The sequence below is a fragment of the Strigops habroptila genome, chromosome 8 (genome assembly GCF_004027225.2).
Source record: "Strigops habroptila isolate Jane chromosome 8, bStrHab1.2.pri, whole genome shotgun sequence".
NCBI classification, from domain to species: domain Eukaryota; kingdom Metazoa; phylum Chordata; class Aves; order Psittaciformes; family Psittacidae; genus Strigops; species Strigops habroptila.
The window spans coordinates 38506527-38526210 of record NC_044284.2 but is presented as its reverse complement, the minus strand read 5'-3'; the positions used below and the strand labels follow the sequence as shown (position 1 = coordinate 38526210).

The window sequence follows — 19684 nt, the reverse complement described above, 5'->3', positions numbered from 1 at the left end:
CTTCTATTTCTTTTGTTTGGTGAAAGTGAACTGATGGCGAAAAAATGCTTGCATTTCAGGCAAATCACTCTTCTGGCCTGATTGCATGGGTTGGCCTGGATTGTTTGGGAGGTTTTTTTGATAATATTCCCTGGGTAAGATCACCTACAGATCAGTACAAAAGCAGGAAAAACAAACCGCTCTCATCCACTTAGAAATATCTTTACATTTTCTGTTTCTTTTAGATGAGTTGTCACAAATTCAACTAAATAAGTGATGATTAAGCTTTGGTATTTTTTAATAGTATTCAGGTTGTGTCATAGGACGAGTTCTTACTCCAAAGAATTTAAGTCCTAACTTGATGAAAGATAAAAAAATTAGGTTATTAAACAAATTCATGTCATGCATCTTAATTTCTGCCATTTGATTTCTTGCTCTTTATTTTCTTGCTGCTTTCTCCCAAAAGTAGGCAAGTATTTCTACAAGGAGTTTTGGAGGAGTAGAACCATAACATTTTTAGAAATTGGTATTTCTAGATGTCTTCTGACCTACATGAACCTCTGGTTCAAGACAATATACCATACGAATCTCTTGGAAACTAGCTTCTTGCAGGATATTTGATCTCTGTTACTGCAACAGCTAATAAAAAGCACAAGGAAATAATTAAACTACTAAATATTGTATTTGTTGCTATAAGAAAGGTGTTGGATTGGCGATCCTTCCAGGAGTATGCAGTTGTGGGTAATACATAGGAACATAAACAGGTTAAATTCACATTTCAAGAAAGTGAACTCGCTATCATGTGAAGATGGGGACAATTCCTCTGAGAAAACCCACTAAGTTTCAGATGTTGAAGTCCTCTATTTCACTTTCTGTAAAGCACTGGTTTTCAAAGATGATGTTTCTTTATCTGCAGCACGCCAGTGCTGCTCCACTAGAGCAGGAAGCCTGGCTTTTTCATTTTCACTTATAAAGATGTTCACCAAGTGTTTTTTCCTGAATCGACCAAATTCTGGGGCTGAGTACAAGCCTGAGACAGGGAAATGTGGAGGAAGGAGCCCATTGCCATCTGAAGGGAGGTGATTGTAAAGGCCGAGCATGTGGTGTGTAGGATGTCAGAAGCTTTCTTTATGGCCTCTTGGTGACAGCTGGTGAATACTTACTGGGTGCTTAATTTTTTTCTGGTTGAGTCTGCATGTGGTGAGTGAATGCCAACTTCAAGGAAGTGCAGGGAGATTATGAAAAACAACTTAGGTGAGAAGACTCTGACTGTAGCATATCTGCATGTCTTGTTGGGAGTAGTTCTTTTGACTATAGGGAGAAAATGGGTGGTCCTTCCCCCATGTCTTTCACAGCTATACTTTCTTAGTGCTGGGGTGGATGCTGTATAGTATATTACAGCAGATCAACTTTTCCTATCCTGTGGTAGCAAAGAGTGCTATTGGCATTCATGAAATTGCAGCTTGTACATACTCTCCAGCTGAACAACAAGAAGATCCTGATAATGCTTCCCCTCCAGCTTCAAGGAGAGTCTCACAAAAGCAACCATTAATGCTACTGCTGTGTCTTGTTTACCTGAGCTATGCATAAGCAGATCATTCTGTGATTTGTTGTGCACCATCATCTTTGCAGATTGCCAGGGCAAGGGATGATGCAGGATGGCACACCTTCCACTTCTACATAGTCGAGAATGGATTGGGAAGGAGATCAGTGGGAACCTGGCAGCTAAGTGAAACAGCTGGCAAGAGAATGAAGCAAGATAATAAAGTCCAAAGACAATATTTCTTTTTAATTAGGGTTGCTTGGTTGATGCCAGAAGCACTGATGAATGTGACTGGCTGATTAATGCTGAACGCTTCTTTTTGTTTATCCCTATTGAATGTTTTGATCATTATTCATGGTGTAAGAAATCTGTTCTCAGCTTGCTATTCAAACAGGAGCCTTTGTTAATTTTTCTGTTTATGTGCAACTTTTCTTCTATACTTCTTTCATTTGGCTCGTGAGCAAAAGTGTAAAATTGAATATTAATTTCAATGCATATTGCTAAAACATGATTTAAACTTACTAGAAATCAGAAGAGTGGAGGATTCCTTCTCTGAATGTAGTGATAGGTTATATGTATTTGTGTTGTTATTTCATAACAATGGATATAATGTGAATTCTGTGCCTGATCTGATATCGAAGTGGAAATCTACACTCTGGGAGAAATTCTTCATAACCTCAGTCTTCTGTCTCACTTACTGACATATGTTAATAGACATCATAATGATAAAGTTGGATATTTTTTCTCTCCTGTGCCTTCCCAGTATGCACTTTTGACACTAACATAATGTAGGTTTTTAGACAGTTTGAGATCAAAGCCGTTCACTTCCATTTATATCTTTCCGTGTGGAAAAACTAAGGCATATCCATAAAACAGTACCACAAGACTTCGTAGACATCGCTGTGGTCACGCAGGACTTCGGTCAGAAAAAGATTAATTTTTCACAGTAATGCTACACTTCCTGTATTACTAAAAGCAGGGCTTTGTGATAAGCATCTGCTCTTGCAGTATCTTGGTAGATAATTGCCCAAGTAGGTCAATTCAGACCCTTTTAATTGATGCTAACAAGAATGGGTTGTTACTATAGAAAACTGCTAATGAGAAGACTGGACACAGAGATGGGGCTCTATCTATTCCCTGCCATTATGTGTGTATGTAGTTGTTCTTATTTAGCCTTAGCTAGCGTACTACTTGTCAGGTAACATGTAACCATTCAATTTTCCAAAAATGCTCTCAGTGTAAAAGGCAAGAAAGAATCTTAGGGGTGCTGCACAAAAACACTAATATTTTATGAGTAATGGTTCAAACATCATCTACAGGATGGCTTTTGGGGAAAAGTTTCTGTTAAAAAAAAAAAAAAGGCATGCAGAAAGTAGTGGAAAAACCATCAGCAATAGGTGTGTGTTTTACTAATAAAGGGTGATTTTTAATTTTTTTTTTTTTTTTTTTTATTTTGTATGAAATAAGAATTTGGTATTTGCTGTCCTTTCTTCTTGCTTAGTTGAACTGCTTCACATGGTTTTAATGAATATTAGGGCGAAGATCAGTGCTTCAGACATGGAAATCTTCAACCTTCTTTCTCAAGCCTTACATGGGATCTATGTTGTTTAAAAGGTTTTATTCTATAGCCTTGAATGGGATTTCCACTGTCAGAAGCTTGTGCTTCTCTGGCCCATGTACAAATCTTCTTCCCTATGATGCAAAAAACAAAGCAAAAGAAATCAAATTGATCTGTCATACAAGAAAGCCCATTCTGTGTGCCTACCTTGTTGCAGGCCTTTCACCAAGAAAACAAAATGATTAAATAGTGGCAAATGTGGCCTCACTGATTCTAGCTGGTAGCTTGTTTATTACAGTTGTGTATATTGACTTTTTCAGCTAATTTAGTTGCTTGTATGTTAAATCCAAATTCCTTTCATCATCTTCTGCTCACCTGATACTGTCATTTTATGGAAATAACTGCATGGACAATGGTGTGTTGCCAAAGCATGATGAGTAATTGCCATCTGAGATAAACAGTTTCCTAATATCAACATGAGACCTTCCTGAAGACCAGAGTATGCAGAATCTCTCCCAGTGTCTCTTGGCAGGATTTAAAACAAAATAAAAATAGCTGAGAAATCTATGCACATCATGAATCACTTGAGTACAGTTCTGCAACTTGCATCCATTTCTTGCCTCTCCCTGCCCCCGCTCCTATCTGGATTTAATTCTAGTACTTCTGGAACTATGGCTCTGCCTTCTCTTGGTGCCTTTCCTCTGGGAACTAAGAGATTTCAGAGCCATTATGAAACACGGGAGGAACCTTTTTGAGACCCTGCAGCTTTTTATTAGGTCTACTTTACAAGTGAAAAAACTAATGAACTTGGGAAGGCTGATGGACATAAACAAAATGATAAGGCATTAAATGTATCTGTGTTTACAACGTGGCAACTGTGTGCAAATGAGTCACTGTTTATTATTTATTCCTTCTCCTTAGTGGTATAGCTGTGTGGTTTTTGCCTATACTTATACTTACAGATCTAAAAATCCTTTATAAGTTCACACATCTAGTTAACGATTGACAACAGCATCACCAAGTCCTGGCAATAATGCCATACTGCATCAAAGAACCTTCCACAAAACAGCAATTACATTTCTCTTTGAAAGAGGAATTTGATGTGCTTAATAGGGGCATGCAGATAAGTTTGCATGAAACACAAATAAATGTGAATTATTTATGAAATTAAACACAAAGCGTAGTGCAAATACTTTAAATAAATGTATACTAAAAAGGTTAAATCAAAGTTCTGTCCATATGACTTGTATACTGATGTTACAACTAACTCTATTTCAAAAGTAATATTTTCCTTGGGAATCTTGCTGTCCTATTCAATACAGGACAAATCATTTTATGGTAACTGTGATTGTGGCAGACAATAAAATGTCTCATATCCATGGGACAGTTATGTACTCCCTTGCCTTGCAGCCGTAATGTCTGTATAATTGAAATTAGGCCATATTATCAAGTGAAGTTGGACCTGCAGAGGAGCAGAAGCTTGGTTAAAGTCAGCCGAGTGTGACTCAATTGACAATATCCATAGCCTTGGCAAACTGTATTTTCTTATGCTACTCTTGATAAACCTTTTCATGTAAAAGGTGAAGAGCTCTCCTGCTGTTCTTATCTGTGCTCTTAATTTGACATTTGGGCATTTGAAAACCATTTAATTTCTCAGTATCTCATTTTCTATCAGTTACTGATCCCCTTTCATTAGCGTGCTGAGATTGTGGGGAGGAAGATTGTTTTCAAAGTTCTGTGGTTTGATGCCATTAGCTTACAAACCTGTTGCCTAAAACCCAGTGGTTTTGCTCAGCAATGAGGCAGAACCTGTCTCTCTTCTATCCTAGAAGCAGCACAATCTTCTGTGGGGAGATTCTTCCAAGCCAGAAACACTGTAGTTTTTTAGTTCACAGCTTTTTAAGCAAATGGCATTACAATACAGAACTTAGACAATAATCTTCTTCCCTGTAATGATAACGAAAAGGGTGTGCACGTATATTGTGACTTCTTTTCGTCATTCAGGTTATGTTCTTACCATTGGCCTGCCTGAAGATTTATGCTCCTTTGCTTTAGTTTTCAGGAGTCTGAATTTTGGCTGTCTCTGTTGCTGCTTTGCTGAGTTTTAAGCATGCATTAAAAATTCTAAGTTAATTGTTAAATAATTACTGCATTCAAGTTGAATTCATGTCAAACCACTAATATTCTTATAGTTTCTATTCAGAATGATGACCTTGCACTGCTTATGCCTGTTTCAGCCTGGCTTTGTCACCTTGATGGATCGTATTGGTGAACTTTGCTTGGTTCTGGCAGCATTTTGTCAGACTTGGTGCCCAAAATTGGGAACTCCAAATTCTGCACCAAAGAGCAAAGTAAGCATATGCAGGCATGTGAGTTAATTTGGCCTCTGTACCCCGAATCCTGACTTACTAATTTTTATAAAGGTATGCATGTCTTATGCTGAGGAATTGGAAGACTCTGCTAGAGGAAGTGAGGAAATGAGTGGGCTCTGACATTTGTTGGGATTGTTTTCTTTCTATGGAGCTATTTGAAAATGGGAATAAAGTAAGTATTTTCTAAATGATTATTTTTAATTGCTGCTTTTAATTTTTTTACTAGAACCACCTAGGGTTGTCATTTCACCTAAGAATCAGACATTTACAGAAGGCTCTGAAGTGTCTATCAGGTGTTCTGCAACGGGTTATCCAAAGCCAACAGTAGTATGGACACACAACGATATGTTTATTATTGGTTCAAGCAGGTAGGGGTTATGGATTTCTCTATTTATTTTTTTTTTCCCCTATATGAGAAAGAAATTTTGAACAATGCCAGAATATTCTCACTATTTCTTTCACGGGAGTTTTGGAAATAGCACCATAACCTTTGCTTTTATAAGTCTTTAATTTCAATTTCCTCAACTATAAAATAGCAATACTTTAGTTCTCTTCTTCAGAAGGCTTTTCACGAGATTCATTTAAAGGCTTTTCACAAAATGCATTGATATTTTCTGTTAGACATAATAATACTAATATTATTGTTTAGCATGGGAAAGTAAACCAGCAATACCTGTGGTGCCCAGCAACAGGAAAAGGAGCAATGGACATAAACTAAAACAGAAGAAGTTTCACCTTAACATGAGGAAAAACTTCTTTATGCTGAGGGTGGCAGAGCAGTGGAACAGGCTGCCAGGAAGTTTGTGGAGTCTCCCCTTCTGGAGACATCCAAAACCTGCTTGGACATGTTCCTTTGTAACCTGCTCTGGGTGGCCCTGCCTTGGCAGGGGGGTTGGACAAGATGATCTCCAGAGATCCGTTTCAATCCTAACGATTTTATGATTCTGTTATTCTGTAATACCTGCCTATAAGCCATCTGGTTATCCTGCTGCTGTTGCTGCTTGTAGTGTGGATAAGTTACTCTTTTTTTTATTTTTTATTTAACAAATCAATTTTTTGGTCCCCTGTGTGTTCACAGGTATAGATTGACCCCAGAAAGCACCTTAATCATAAGAAAGGCAATTCCAAAAGATGCAGGAATTTATGGTTGCTTGGCAAGTAACTCAGCTGGGACAGAGAAACAAACATCCACTCTTACATACATTGGTAAGTAAAAGAAACTGTAGGGAAATTAAAAAGCAAACTAATACATTGTTAGGGAAGAACTGTTAAAATTAGTAGCGCCTTGCAGAACATACTGGTAGGAATCTAAAAAAATCGGAAAATATGTTGAATATCTTACAAATATCCCTTTTGTTTTCTGTTCAAATCTGAGTAGTATTGTTAGGTGGTATTTAGGGCTTAATGTTTCTTCTTATGCTGTTTTTAAGAAAAACAAACAAATAAATGGGTATTAAAGTGGGGTAGGCTTGCAAACCTGAGTAAGCCTTTGGAAAAGGAATAATATTTATGTGAAATTCCTGTATCATGCTTAGCACTCCAGAGTCCTAATCCATACCGTCATCTAAACACTGTGTTAATATATCAATAGCAGAGTATTCAAATGACCAACACGTGGCTGGAGAGGGAGAATGACTGTTAACCTTTTTACTTTCTATATGATGAAACTTTTCTGATTCTGTCCCTAAATTCCTTGCATGTTCTACATGTGATCCAGATGCCCTGGATAGGCTTTACTTTTTCATGTTTGCCAGTGTTTCTCTCTCACCTTATATGAGTTTTAAGCCTGTTTGACTGTAAATGCAATTATTTTTCCATATAAAAGAGAAACTCAGTATTTCATTGTTTATGTCTTAAAAATGGTGTATGCTTTTGATGAGGAACTGATTTTTTTCTATATTGTTTCTTTTTAGAGGGCCCAACATTGACCATAGTTCAAAGTGAAATTCTGATTGCTCTTGGAGACACAACTATTATGGAGTGTAAAACAACTGGCATTCCGCATCCCGAAGTTAAATGGTTCAAAGGTGCACTCATTACTGTGTGTTTGGTGTATTTGTGTTTGCAGGAATAATGATCTTGAGGTGGCTTCATTTCCTCAAAAATGTAGTATTCAGCCATTGACTGATCTGTGAAATTCTCTAAATGTAGAAGATATGGCACTTGATCTCTAGGGCATAAATTCCTGCTCCTGTTTAAGTACAGTGTATTAACATACTGTAGCATAATTAATAGTAATAATATTAATTAAAAAAAAAAGCTGAGCCACTTGTCTACCGAAATAAGGTTCATTCTTCTGTCAGAAAATGTTTAGCTAAATGCTACAAAAACCAGAAATAATTTTTCTGGTTTTCCAATTGGATGTTTGCTCAAGTTCCTTTGCAATACCTAGGGATTTTTCATATGTTCCTTCTTCCGAATCTCAGAAGTGTCTACTACAATTTCTTCAATAATGTGTGTATTTGGTATCAGAACTGCAGGAGTTTTTACAGAGTTAAATGGGAGCCAGAGAATCCCATGTATCAAGACTGAACATTTATTCTCAGAAAAAGCAGCTGGTTCCTGTGTGTAGCTGTATAAGCCACCTGCTGGTTTTCTGGAAAACCAATCATGTTGTTAGGTAGATATTGCCACTAGATAGCTTATCTAGTCCAGTATTTCATCTCTGACAGTGGCTGGATGGAAGCACAAAACTCTTTGTGGTCTGTTTGCAAATAACCTTCCCTCAAAGGAAGTTTCTTCTGAAATTGCTGCAGTTAATGAATGGCTTGTATTTTAAAGTAGGAGTCAACAGACTTTGATACTCATCCCAAAGAGTAAGAGTGGGCCAATTCTGAATGTTACACATCAGTATTGTGTCTCCTGCTGAGCTCGAGATGTAGCAGAGCTGTTTTCTAGGTTTTGTGGAGCTTTCAACTTGGTACAAAGCTGGCGGAGAAGTGGCTGTCCCATGTAGCCTTTAATTTGGGAAGAAGAAATATAGCCTGGCGCGCTGTCTCAATACTGATCTCTGTCCAAAGCTACTTGTGTTCGTGTTCCTCTTGTGAAACAAACAAATAAATAAAAAAATTGTATCTAATGTAGTAATGATTTCTTCTGCTCAGTTGAGTGGAAGTCAGAGCACTCATCTGCTAAAAGAATACAGCTATATTGTGAACTAGTCTCAAACTTGGACACTGTTTTGTTGGAATAATTTTGATAAATATCCTGTTTTATTTCAATTACTTTTTTCTATCTGAATTTAGGTGACTTAGAGTTGAAGCCATCGGCATTTCTTATTATTGATACTCATCGGGGTCTTTTGAAGATTCAGGAAACACAAGACCTGGATGCTGGTGACTATACCTGTGTGGCTACCAATGATGCAGGGAGAGCTTCTGGAAAGATAACTCTAGATGTTGGTTGTAAGTAGCTTGCAATCTAGACAGTAAATATTCTGATTTCAGAGTTTTCCCATCTGGTAAATGGTTGCTTGGTTATCTGAACGTCTCTCACAAATACGTCTAAGTCTGTGTGTGTGCTGGGAACACCTTTTTGACTGTGATTACTAAGCTGTTTCCTTGTCCTATTTGGGCTCCAACTTTCCTTTGCTCTTGCTTCTTTTGCAAAGTATAAAAATTATGAGGAGGAAGGGAGAGGCAGAGGAGGAGGAAACTCTTCAAACCTCAATCTAACATAGTTCTCAAACAGACAATACTATTATACTAATTTCAGTTACTATGTAAGTTTTTTGTAACTTAGCCCTTCCTCTCCTCTTTTCCTCATTTCTTCTAACTGCTTTAGGCCGGATGCATCGTGTCTTGTTAAATGTATGTTCCTATCAGGCCCATAGAGTTTCAGAAGCAATGAGCAGTGCTGTTCTAAGGAGATGAAGAACTTAACAATGCTAACATTTGAGTATGCACATTCATCTGATGGTGGTAGCCGTATCTTCATATTTGTGAGATGTTTAGCCTACTGCTGAGCTCCCCATTGTACGTACAGAGCATATAAGGCTGCTTTTGTAAGGTGCTGCAAGAGTTGGGAAACTGTTGTTACAAGAATAGTTGTGCATATGGGACATAAATTTAGGTTGTCAGTAGTGTAAGCAGAATGCTAATGACTTGTTGCAACCCCAATTCACATTGTTTATTTTTTTTTCTTTTTTTCCTCCCTCCCCTACCAGCTCCTCCAGTTTTCACACAGGAACCCAATGATGAATCTGTAGATATTGGCTCAAACATCACGCTGCCATGCTATGTTCAGGGTTACCCAGAACCAAAGGTTAAATGGAAGCGGTTAAATGGTGCTTCTCTTTTCTCAAGACCATTTGCAGCTAGTTCTGTCAGTCAACTCAGAACAGGAGCTCTGTCTATTAACAGTAGGTGGACCGAACTTCAAAAAAAAAAAAAAAAAATCCAGAAGGAAATATGACATATGCAGTGCGATTAAGTTGCTGTAATACTTTATAAAACTGTTAACTTTGTAAAAACAATGGGTTTTTATCAGAGATTGTTTCTTATACTGTCTTCATTGCTTTTGACATGCAGTTCATTTTCCCATGAGTGTGGATTCAGTTATGTTTGGTCAGTGGCTTCACTGTTCTTCATAGAAATTATTACACCTTTGTCCTTTCTTCAAATTTTTTTTTTTTTTTTTTTTTAGTTGATTCTGAACTCCCTCTTTTTAGACAAATCTTAATTTGGGTAACATCTAAAAATTCTGCAAGTCGCTTTGTGATTTTGGTTACTTAAAACATTTCACTCACTCTTACGCTAAATGATGTTATTCTGATTTCTTAATTAGCTTTTTTATTCCTTTGTAGACATAATCAGGCTGGGTGAAGTAATTCCACTCTACTGGACATACAGTGCAGTAGTTCATGTCTTATGTCTTTTGTACTGTTTTGTTGGTGTCTCTTCACATACAGACACATTGCTCTATGTAGTAAACAATATTCCACAGTCAGTGCACTATATGACAGTACATGTATTTCTTATACAAATTAGTATATATTAAATTATATGCCATAGACAAAGAGATGAAAAGTATCCTATATATGTATATAATGGGTTTTGTTACTCTAGTGCGCGTATAATCATTGCTTCTGTACTTGGTGACAGATGGAAAGGAACCATCTGGCCAAACCCAAATATTTAACTGAAAAATAAAAGGACTAGGCTATCCATGCATTGCAGACTTTTCAATATCATTTCAGATAATGCAATTGGATTTATTTTTTTTTCACTCTCTAGATTTGTGGGTTGGTGATGAAGGAACTTATATCTGTGAAGCTGAGAACCAGTTTGGAAGGATTCAGTCACGGCCAGCCATGATCACAGTAACTGGACTGGGTAAGACTGATTAATGTCAGTGACAGCAACGAAAGGGGAGACTGGCAGCATTTCAATATCTGGAATACACTGAAGGAGGCAATAGTTGGTGGTGTTCGTATAAGAAATCAAATGTTTGTGGGTTATGTTCATACATGGTGACATATTTATATGCTATATTTACACATGTACTCATCCACACAAACGGAATCAGAATACACTTGCATGGAATATTTTAACTGATTGGAGTGAATCTTGTGTGTCAAAACATTATCTTTTAACTGACTGCATTAATTTGAATTAATTCCATCTACACTTTATAACATGGAGCTTAAAAAAATTATTTATCCTGTCTTCTGTTTCTCCTTCCTAAGTAAATTTATTAAGGGATGAAAAATCACCATAATGATGAATGCTAGTGATGGGGTTTTTGCCATTTAAAAAAAGGACAAAAAGGCAGCTATGAACTTGCTTAGGTCAGTGTGTTGATATAACTGGGAAGGAATCTTAGTAATCCAAGAAGACAGTAAATGTCTAGCTTTGACAACAGCTGTGCTATTAAGGAGTTGTTTATTATCTTAGTCAGACAATTGGCAATAAAAGGAAAAATAATGCTATGGAATGTATACATTTGTGGGAGGGTATGAATGGAGTCCAACTGCCATCAAAGAAATCATTTGTTAACTTAAAACATGTAGTGGGAATCTGTAATGCTAGTAGTATTTAATAAATGTGGTTTTACCTATTTAAAAGTGTTATGTAATCCCTATTACTTAAAATTATTTTACCAAGCATGTGCTCAAGAGTGCTTTCTGTTGGCTCTTTACAGAGAATGCAGAATTTTCTGTGGGGCTGTTGACCTCTATTCTAACCTTTTGAAATTTTATGCCCAAAGGAAATTACCACTTATTTTTTGTCCTCTCCAAACCTGCTACTTCTGTTCTTTGGTATTTTGCCCGAGTAAGAGAAAATAATATATCAACTTGGTATCAGGGGAACATGAGTTTTCAGGCAAATGCTTGATCGAATCCAATTTCAGCTGGACAACATCTTCACTTTGCTGCCATTCCTTAGTCTTAAGATCACCTTATGTGTATTCCCCCAGCTTCCTTTCTCTCCTATGCTACTCACCACTTCATTTATGTGTTTCTTTTTTTTCATGCCTGCATTGTTGACATTTCAGATATCAGAATCCCATCTGCTATTTTTTGTCATAAAATTAAGTATGTTGGAACTCTCACGCTCTTTGTTGATGCCAACATTTTATTCTTAACCCTTTTTTCCTTTCTATTTCCATTGTATCGTTTTCACTGTAGGAAATGTTTCTTGTGCTATATCTGTACAGTACCTTGCACAAGAACAGCTTTGAAGCTGCTGCAAGTAGCATTAGTGACAGGAATAATAATAAAAGTTCAAATTTAATACTTTTCATCAATATATAAAAATTCATAATAACATTTTCTAATTCTTTCTTTTGTTCAAGTTACACCTCTGATTGGAGTAAGTCCAGCCATAGCTAATGTAATTGAGGGGCAGCAGCTCACTCTGCCATGCGTGTTGCTTGCTGGAAACCCCATTCCAGACCGGAGGTGGATTAAAAACAGCATGGTGGTAAGACTGTTTTGTTTCCTATCAGATTTATTGGCAGAGCAAATCTATAACTGACATTTCAAACCACAATAACAACTTGGTTTAATTTACCGAAGTTGATGTACAAATATACTGATAGATATTATGCTTTCAAAAACCAAACAAAAAAAATGCCCTATGAGGTTGGACTGGCTCACTGGAAACAAGGATCCAATGTCATTGAGGTAAATTACAGCAGACAACCACCACTCAGTGGGAACTGCTGCCTCCTCGGGAGAAGCCAGTTGGCTGTATTTGTAAGGCAGTAGCTGCTTCTGAGTCTATGCAGGCGCTCTCATTCAGAGTACAGCCATTCCCCTGAGAAATGAGTCTATTACTGTTCATAATATGAAAGTGGAAGTGTGGCATCCTGATGGTTAGGGCTCACTGATCACTGCCCATTCTTGGAAATATCTAAGTCTGAAGCATAGATGAGGGAATAGGAGATGATAGTGGGAGATGTAAAGGTCTAGAAAAGAACTTGGAACCTAAGTATTTGTGAATTGCCCTTGTATCTCCTATCTTACTTTCAAAGCAGTTTTATGTGTTCTTGTTAGCCCTTGAATTTCAGCCTTGGGCTCTGAATACAGGAATGCTAGTGGAATATACCTACCGGAATGACAAAGAATGAAAATTCTGCAGATGTAAGGTTTTTTAACTTTATGACTTTTATCATTGCTGATGAAAGGAGATAAGTGTCAGTATTCCTATACCATATACTCCTTTCCTAGTGGTGCACTGCTCTGGGTATGAAAGAGTATGTTTTCTTTCCCCTTTGGGAGCATACCATTGCCAATTTATACCCTGTAGACAGAAAGGTGTTGTAAACACTACACTTTAGTAGCAGCCAAATACAGATTTTAACATCCATGTGGAGCTTTGCCTGCTAATATCTCCCTAAAGCCCTTTCTCCACAGCTTTAATTAAAATATTATCGAAATTTTTCTTTTATTTATTGTCACTGTGCAGAACCCTGGCACAACCTGACCATTCATTTGCTAGAGTTTTCTGCTCAGTTTCTGTATCACTGGAAATCATTGGCCTTTTTTTAGACTGCGTAAGTACAAGTAGCACAGGCTATAACTTCTGTGAGAAATACTGGCAGGATCCTCCTTGTTGAATTGCTAATTTCTCTGTATAGCAGTGCTAGTTCCTTGTAATTGTAAGCTCGCAGCAAAAGCTATACTCCAAGGACAGTGTTGAAGTAAGTTATGTTTAGAGAAGAATGCAGCTTTTTCTGAGTGCAGCATGACTGGAATAATTTTGCATTCTAACAACCTTTCTGTTAGGCAAGTCTGTCTTGCTGAGTTCATGGATTTTTTGGGTGTTGCTATAAGGTATATAACTTTAAAAAACCCCTGCTCTTTGGTGAAAGTTAGAACTTTTCTTATGTTTCGCAATGGTATGCTTCAGAGCTGATCTCTTCTACTTGATGGATGTGGCAAGTTGGAAGGTTAAAGAAGGATCTATTTGTGGAGGAATGACGAGTCTTTGCCCTCCTCAAGAGCTGATCTATGATCAATTTGAGTTACTGGAGTAACCAATAAAAAATGCAGTAAAACAATCCAGCTGAATTTGTTTTGCTCAGTGTACAATTTTAAGCATGAGTGTCATTTCTGTATGTGCTGTGGCAGAGCAGAGTTGCTGTTGCAGATCTTAATCTCGCTCCAGCAGTAAATACTTGGTGCTACCAAAATTCTTATTTAAACTAAGCTTTTTATGAAAGATGCAAAGTAGGAAAAGCTCTAGTAAAATTCTCCAGGAACGTATTTTTACAAATGTGAAATAGTCAAGTAAACTCACACTACATCCCAAAATAAATATTATTGATGAGTATTTTCTTCAGTAAAATGTTACATCACTCTTTTGGCAGCTTGTTCCCAGTCCCTACGTTAATGTTCGCAGTGACGGAAGCCTGCACCTTGAAAGAGTTCGTCTGCAGGATAGTGGTGATTATACCTGCATGGCAAGTAATGTTGCTGGGACAAGCAACAGAACTACTGCTGTTAACGTGTACGGTAAGGAACATTGTCTTGTTGCTTTTGTGCCAAATGTAAGATGAGAGTGTGTTTCTTACTACCAGCAGCTTTCACCAGAGCTTCTTTGTTAGTAATACTAATTTCTCAAATTTCAACTTTTTAAATGCTATTTTCTAAAGTAACATGGTGGGAAATTGAATCCGCTGCACAGGAAAGAACCAAGTGATTGAGACTTTTTAAAATAAAATGAAAATAACACCATTTTGTGTTTGTAAAAGATTCTCATTTTTATACGTCTACAAAGGCTGGGCTGTGCAGTCTTCATCTCTAGCTTTATTAACAAAACAGGCGAAAGTGGAAGTTTACTAGAAAACAATGACAAGTGCTGTCTGGTGGTTTCATAACTGATATAAAGAGGCACAAATCATGGGAGAATTAGAACAAAAATAAATAATGAGTTTGGCGAAATGTGTTTCATTGTTGGTTGGTTCCTCTCCACCTCCCTTCTTTTCTTTAATTAAAACATAAAAAAATTACACTGACAGCAAGACAAAGTGTTAACATTGTGGTAGCCCATCTGAAATTCAGCTGAACATATTTTTCGTAACTCCAGGGGGGTGGTGGTCACAACCACTTCATGGTTTACAGCCTGAAATTTTCTCATGTGTTAAATTAATCATGGGACATTTATCTTAAGCTTCACTGAACTTGCTGGAACATTCTTTTATGCTAAGGCTGGCTATTATTTTTCAATACAGGCAAAGTACTCAGTGTCTGGTAAGATCTTCCATGCCAGTGCTAGTTTTTGGAATATTTCACAAGTTGAGAGCAGGAAGGAATATATTTGTATGGTTTTAGAAAGTTCTCATTTTTTATATTAGAGACTTAAAGCTGATCTTTTTTTCTGTTGTTAATTAAAAATCAGCTCAGGTAATTAGGGGAACTGTAGCCCTTGTTATCTCTTATTACAGATTTTGTGAAGTGATCTGGTATTTTTATTCTAGTTCATTTAACAGTCAGTCTCTGCAGAAATCATCAGTGCAGTTAGCACAACTTTGCAGTATTTATAACAAAGAGTGTGATTGGCTCACTTTCACGTCTTCTCTGTTCAAAATGTTTTCCATCAATGAAAATTGATTCATCACCAAAAATACTGAATCCATTGTCATGAAAGGCGCTGTATAGGTGGAATCATGTGCAGTCAGAGGATAATGGACAAAGACTTTCTGAAATTATTGCAATCTGGTATGCGAAATACCTGCAGTTAGTTTAAAACTATGCATACCTAATCCAACGGTCAACCTATGGCTGACCTGTCTTGTTATGAGCAGGTGTCTATTCTGTCTTGAAAGACTGCAGAGTGGAAGAGAATGTGGCTGGTCATTGTCTAGGGTTCAGAGGTGGCTGAAAATTTCCAAGCCCTGCTGCCTGTATGAAGTAATAATTGAATATAAGGATTTTATTGTAAGAGTTTGCCATGGTTTGAAAAGTTTTCTGCATGTGTTTAATATTTGCATTTATTTTCAGTTCTGCCTGTTATTCAGCATGGACAGCAGATATTCAGCACCGTTGAAGGAATCCCAGTAACATTACCATGCAAAGCAAGTGGAGTTCCTAAGCCATCTATTGTCTGGTCTAAGGTAATTTCTTAGTTTTGAGCTGTTGATGGTGAAAGATTGGGAATTGAACACATAATTTAGTTGTCATAAAAACTAAATGCAAGAAACATGGTGAAAAGCATCAGTTCTGACGGAGCTGGAAATCTCTATTCATTCATATCTGCTTTTGTTTCCCAGAGCAGTGCTTCCTGGCCATGGCCCAGCCATAGATCAATGTTCTCTTCTTTGGAAGGGTTTGCTTATTACTGTATCTTTATGTTTTTAACACTACAGAAATTGTTCATATTCCGTTATGAATTGATAATTTAAGATTAGGCAACCTGCCAAAGATTGAAAGTTTAGTTTTGGTTTTGAGCTTTACTTTAAGATGACATTTTTCTCTGAGGAAACTGTGTCTAATAACGGCATTCTGGGGTTAACCTTCTGTCGCTTTTCCATCCTTTTCTTGACAAGATACCCACTGAGGAGGATCTTGGCCTTTTTGGAAATTTTTCTGAAAGTCAGTCTTTTTTTTTTTTTTTTTTTAATGTTTTCTTTAGATTTTACTCTATTGCTGTAAGCTTTAGTTTTTATCGAATTAAATCCAGTCACTGTGGACTTTTATTTTTCTTCTTTCCACAGAAAGGAGAAGTAATTCTTTCCAGCAGTGTGAAGTTTTCTGCGGGGTCTGATGGAAGTCTGTATGTAGTTTCACCAGGGGATGAAGAAACTGGGGAATATGTGTGCACTGCAACAAATGCTGCTGGTTATGCTACACGGAAAGTCCAGCTGACTGTCTATGGTATACATGAGCTGAAATCAAATAGTGTTGTTGTCTCTCTCCTCTCATTGCATTCTACTTTAGACAGTAAAACCCACACCAGTGGATTGTGAAGTAGCATACCCACCATGCAAATGGGATTTAAACTAATCTCTAATTAGTGCTTTTGACTCTGTCCTAGATCACTGGATCCACATACTAGGCATTTTTACAAATGGCTGAAACCGAAAGGCTTAAACTTCAGGCATTATGATTCTTTCAAGACCACCTTATACCTTTTATCTTGAGTTCAGGGACTAGGATCTTGAGCTGATCATAATTTCATCTTTTATGGAAATGGATAGGAAGTACCTGTATAGGAAAGGAATTTGCTTCCTACCATCTCCCAGTATTATTAAAAAAAAAAAAAAAAAAAAAAAATTCAGGTGTAAGCTTGCTTTGCAAGGCTTTTATAACCTTTTATTGGTGCTGTAGTGTAACATAGTTCAAGTATTGTTTGCAAACTACCTATGCAATACAGAGCTCGGCATATGCATGAGCTCAATGTATCTGTTGTTATCTAGCTTTTTGGGTAAATAGTGCAGTCTTGCTGGTATTTGTGGAATTGTATGTAGGCATCAGCCAGTGTCTGAGCTACAGGAACTGTACATCAGCTTTACAATGATTTTTGCTTATTGCAGACATGTCATAAAAAAATGGGATTGTAATGTTAAATACCTGATTAAAAAAATAGATGTTTAATCTGCAGTAAAATTGCATGGTGTTACATTTGTACAAATACATATATTAATTGCAGCTTCCTAACACCTTCTACATTATAGTGAAACCTAGAGTATCCAGGCCTGGAGACCAGCAAGGAAATGAAGATGATAAACCCATAGAAATCTCAGTAATTGCAGGGGAAGAGGTCACACTTCCATGTGAAGTAAAGAGCTTGCCACCCCCCATAATTACATGGGCCAAAGAAATGCAGCTCATATCTCCATTCTCTCCAAGGTAACAACGTCTGATGTTAAAGTGAAATTGCACCTAAGCGAAGATTTTTGGAACCGTATATAATTTTTAATTGCCACAGGATCAATCAGAATGTATTAAGTTGTCCTGCATGAGGACCCTTTTTATTAAGTCTTGAGAGTCTCTTTCCCAAACCCAGCATACATCTCTTTACAAAGGAATACTAAGACCATGCATCACTGTACAGCTTCAATTCCAGTGTGTGTTTATATGCAATCTCAAGAGGCCAAGACAAGATGATCCTGTTATATCTGTGCTGCAGTAGTGCACAGAGACCCACATAATCTATGCCTGATTATAAAGGTTTAAAAACTGTTTTTCTTTAGTTAAGTACTTCATATTTATGCTCGGGGAGCTTTGCCTGTTAGTTGTATGAGGTCTGGGCTGCCTGTAGAATACAGATGTTGATAAATGTTCGGGAGTGCTTACAAGGGCTCATTTCTCGCTGTTTTTCTGCATTCAGAAACTCTCCAAATATTCTTGAACATGTAAAAACATAACTAAATGCTCACAAAAATCTTAGTTTGACAACCTTAGAGAATGAATAGGTGAGGACTGTCTTGTATACCACATGGGCCACAATGTTGGAGCTCTTCCTTATTATTTTAGTCTGGTACAAAGTAAAAGAGGAGACAAGTAGGTGATTATTCTCTGTATGTTCCCAGTTGAAGTGTCAGGTACTATCACAGGGCATGCTAGTGCATTCTAGTCTTCAAGATACCTCAGAAGAGTTAAAGGCTACAGCTGTATTCATAAATCAGGAAATGGAAATGCTGGCCAAATGCACGCTGTAGCAACTGCTGTGCCTGTTGTTGTGTTCCTCAGTGATCCAAGTGGAGGGAATCAGACTGTGTCTGAACTGAATTAAGGAATTGTACAGACCCCAGGGCAAGCCTGTTTCTCTTTTGGCCAAATCTGCCTCCTCAAATCCACCCATTCCAGTGAGTCTGTGACAGCCTCAGCTATTAACAGCTGCTGGGCCAGCAGATTTGGTGAAGGTGGCTTGTGCTCGAAGAGTTGATTTGTTGTTAGTAATTTGTGGAATTTTCTTACGTCCTGCAAGCAGATTGCATGCACTAATGAATCTGCATTCTTGGTCACCTACTTGTCCTCATCTTACCTCAGGAGACATTGATAAATTAGGCTACTTGCTCATGGCTGTTGTGGAGAAATCCAAGTTGTCCAGGGTAACAGAAGTCCAGCTCACCCATTGCATAAAATTGTTTACAGATGTCAGCAAAAGTTAAAGAACTAGCCCAAACAAAATTGTTTGAGACCACCCAAAGATCATGTTAGAAATGTGACCAGTAAACAAAAGAAGAGTGAAATCAGAAATGAAACCAACTCAAAAACCAACCCCCCCAAAAAAACCAAAAAACCCAAAACCAACCAACCAAAAAAAACACAAACAAAACAACCTCCCAAAAAAATCCCAACCCAAGCACAAACCCCCCAAACAAAAACAGAGTTCAGAAAGAAGATATGGGCAGCTGTCCTGGGTTCAGCTGTAGCAGTCATTTTTCTCTTTCTTAGTAGCTGGTGCAGTGCTGTGTTTTTGATTTTCAGCCTGGGACCAATGCTGATAACACCGATGTTTTTAGTTGTTGCTAAGTAATGTTTACTTTGACCAAGGACTTTCTCAGTCTCATGTTCTGCCAGGGACAAGGGGAAGCCGGGACTAAGCAGAAACAGGACACCTCACCCAATCTGTCCAAAGGGGTATTCCATACCACAGCATGTCATGTCCAGTATATAAACTGGGGGGAGTTACCCGGAAGGCCCAGATTGCTGCTCGGGTTGGGCTGGGTATCGGTCAGCGGGTGGTGAGCAATTGTATTCTCTCCCCTTGTTATTTCTTTTATTATTATTAGTGGTAGCAGTAGTAGTTTTGTATTGTACCTTAGTTACTGGACTGTTCT

The 19684-nt window shown here is 37.6% G+C and overlaps 1 protein-coding gene across 8 annotated transcripts in view; it reads left to right on the top strand.

The window, feature by feature from the left end:
• The window catches only part of HMCN1 (hemicentin 1), a 191877-nt gene that overhangs the window by 69990 nt on the left and 102203 nt on the right, over window positions 1-19684 (top strand). For all 8 annotated transcript variants that reach the window (XR_003992472.1, XR_003992473.1, XM_030493507.1 and 5 more), the window contains exons 12-22: window positions 5679-5820; window positions 6531-6658; window positions 7366-7479; window positions 8698-8856; window positions 9618-9812; window positions 10687-10785; window positions 12248-12375; window positions 14267-14411; window positions 15900-16012; window positions 16613-16772; window positions 17573-17747. Coding sequence is in view for 6 of the 8 variants with exons in the window: in XM_030493507.1 (XP_030349367.1) it covers window positions 5679-5820; window positions 6531-6658; window positions 7366-7479; window positions 8698-8856; window positions 9618-9812; window positions 10687-10785; window positions 12248-12375; window positions 14267-14411; window positions 15900-16012; window positions 16613-16772; window positions 17573-17747 (1558 nt within the window). In the remaining 2 variants the exon portion in view is untranslated. The remainder of the gene's footprint in view (window positions 1-5678; window positions 5821-6530; window positions 6659-7365; window positions 7480-8697; window positions 8857-9617; window positions 9813-10686; window positions 10786-12247; window positions 12376-14266; window positions 14412-15899; window positions 16013-16612; window positions 16773-17572; window positions 17748-19684) is intronic.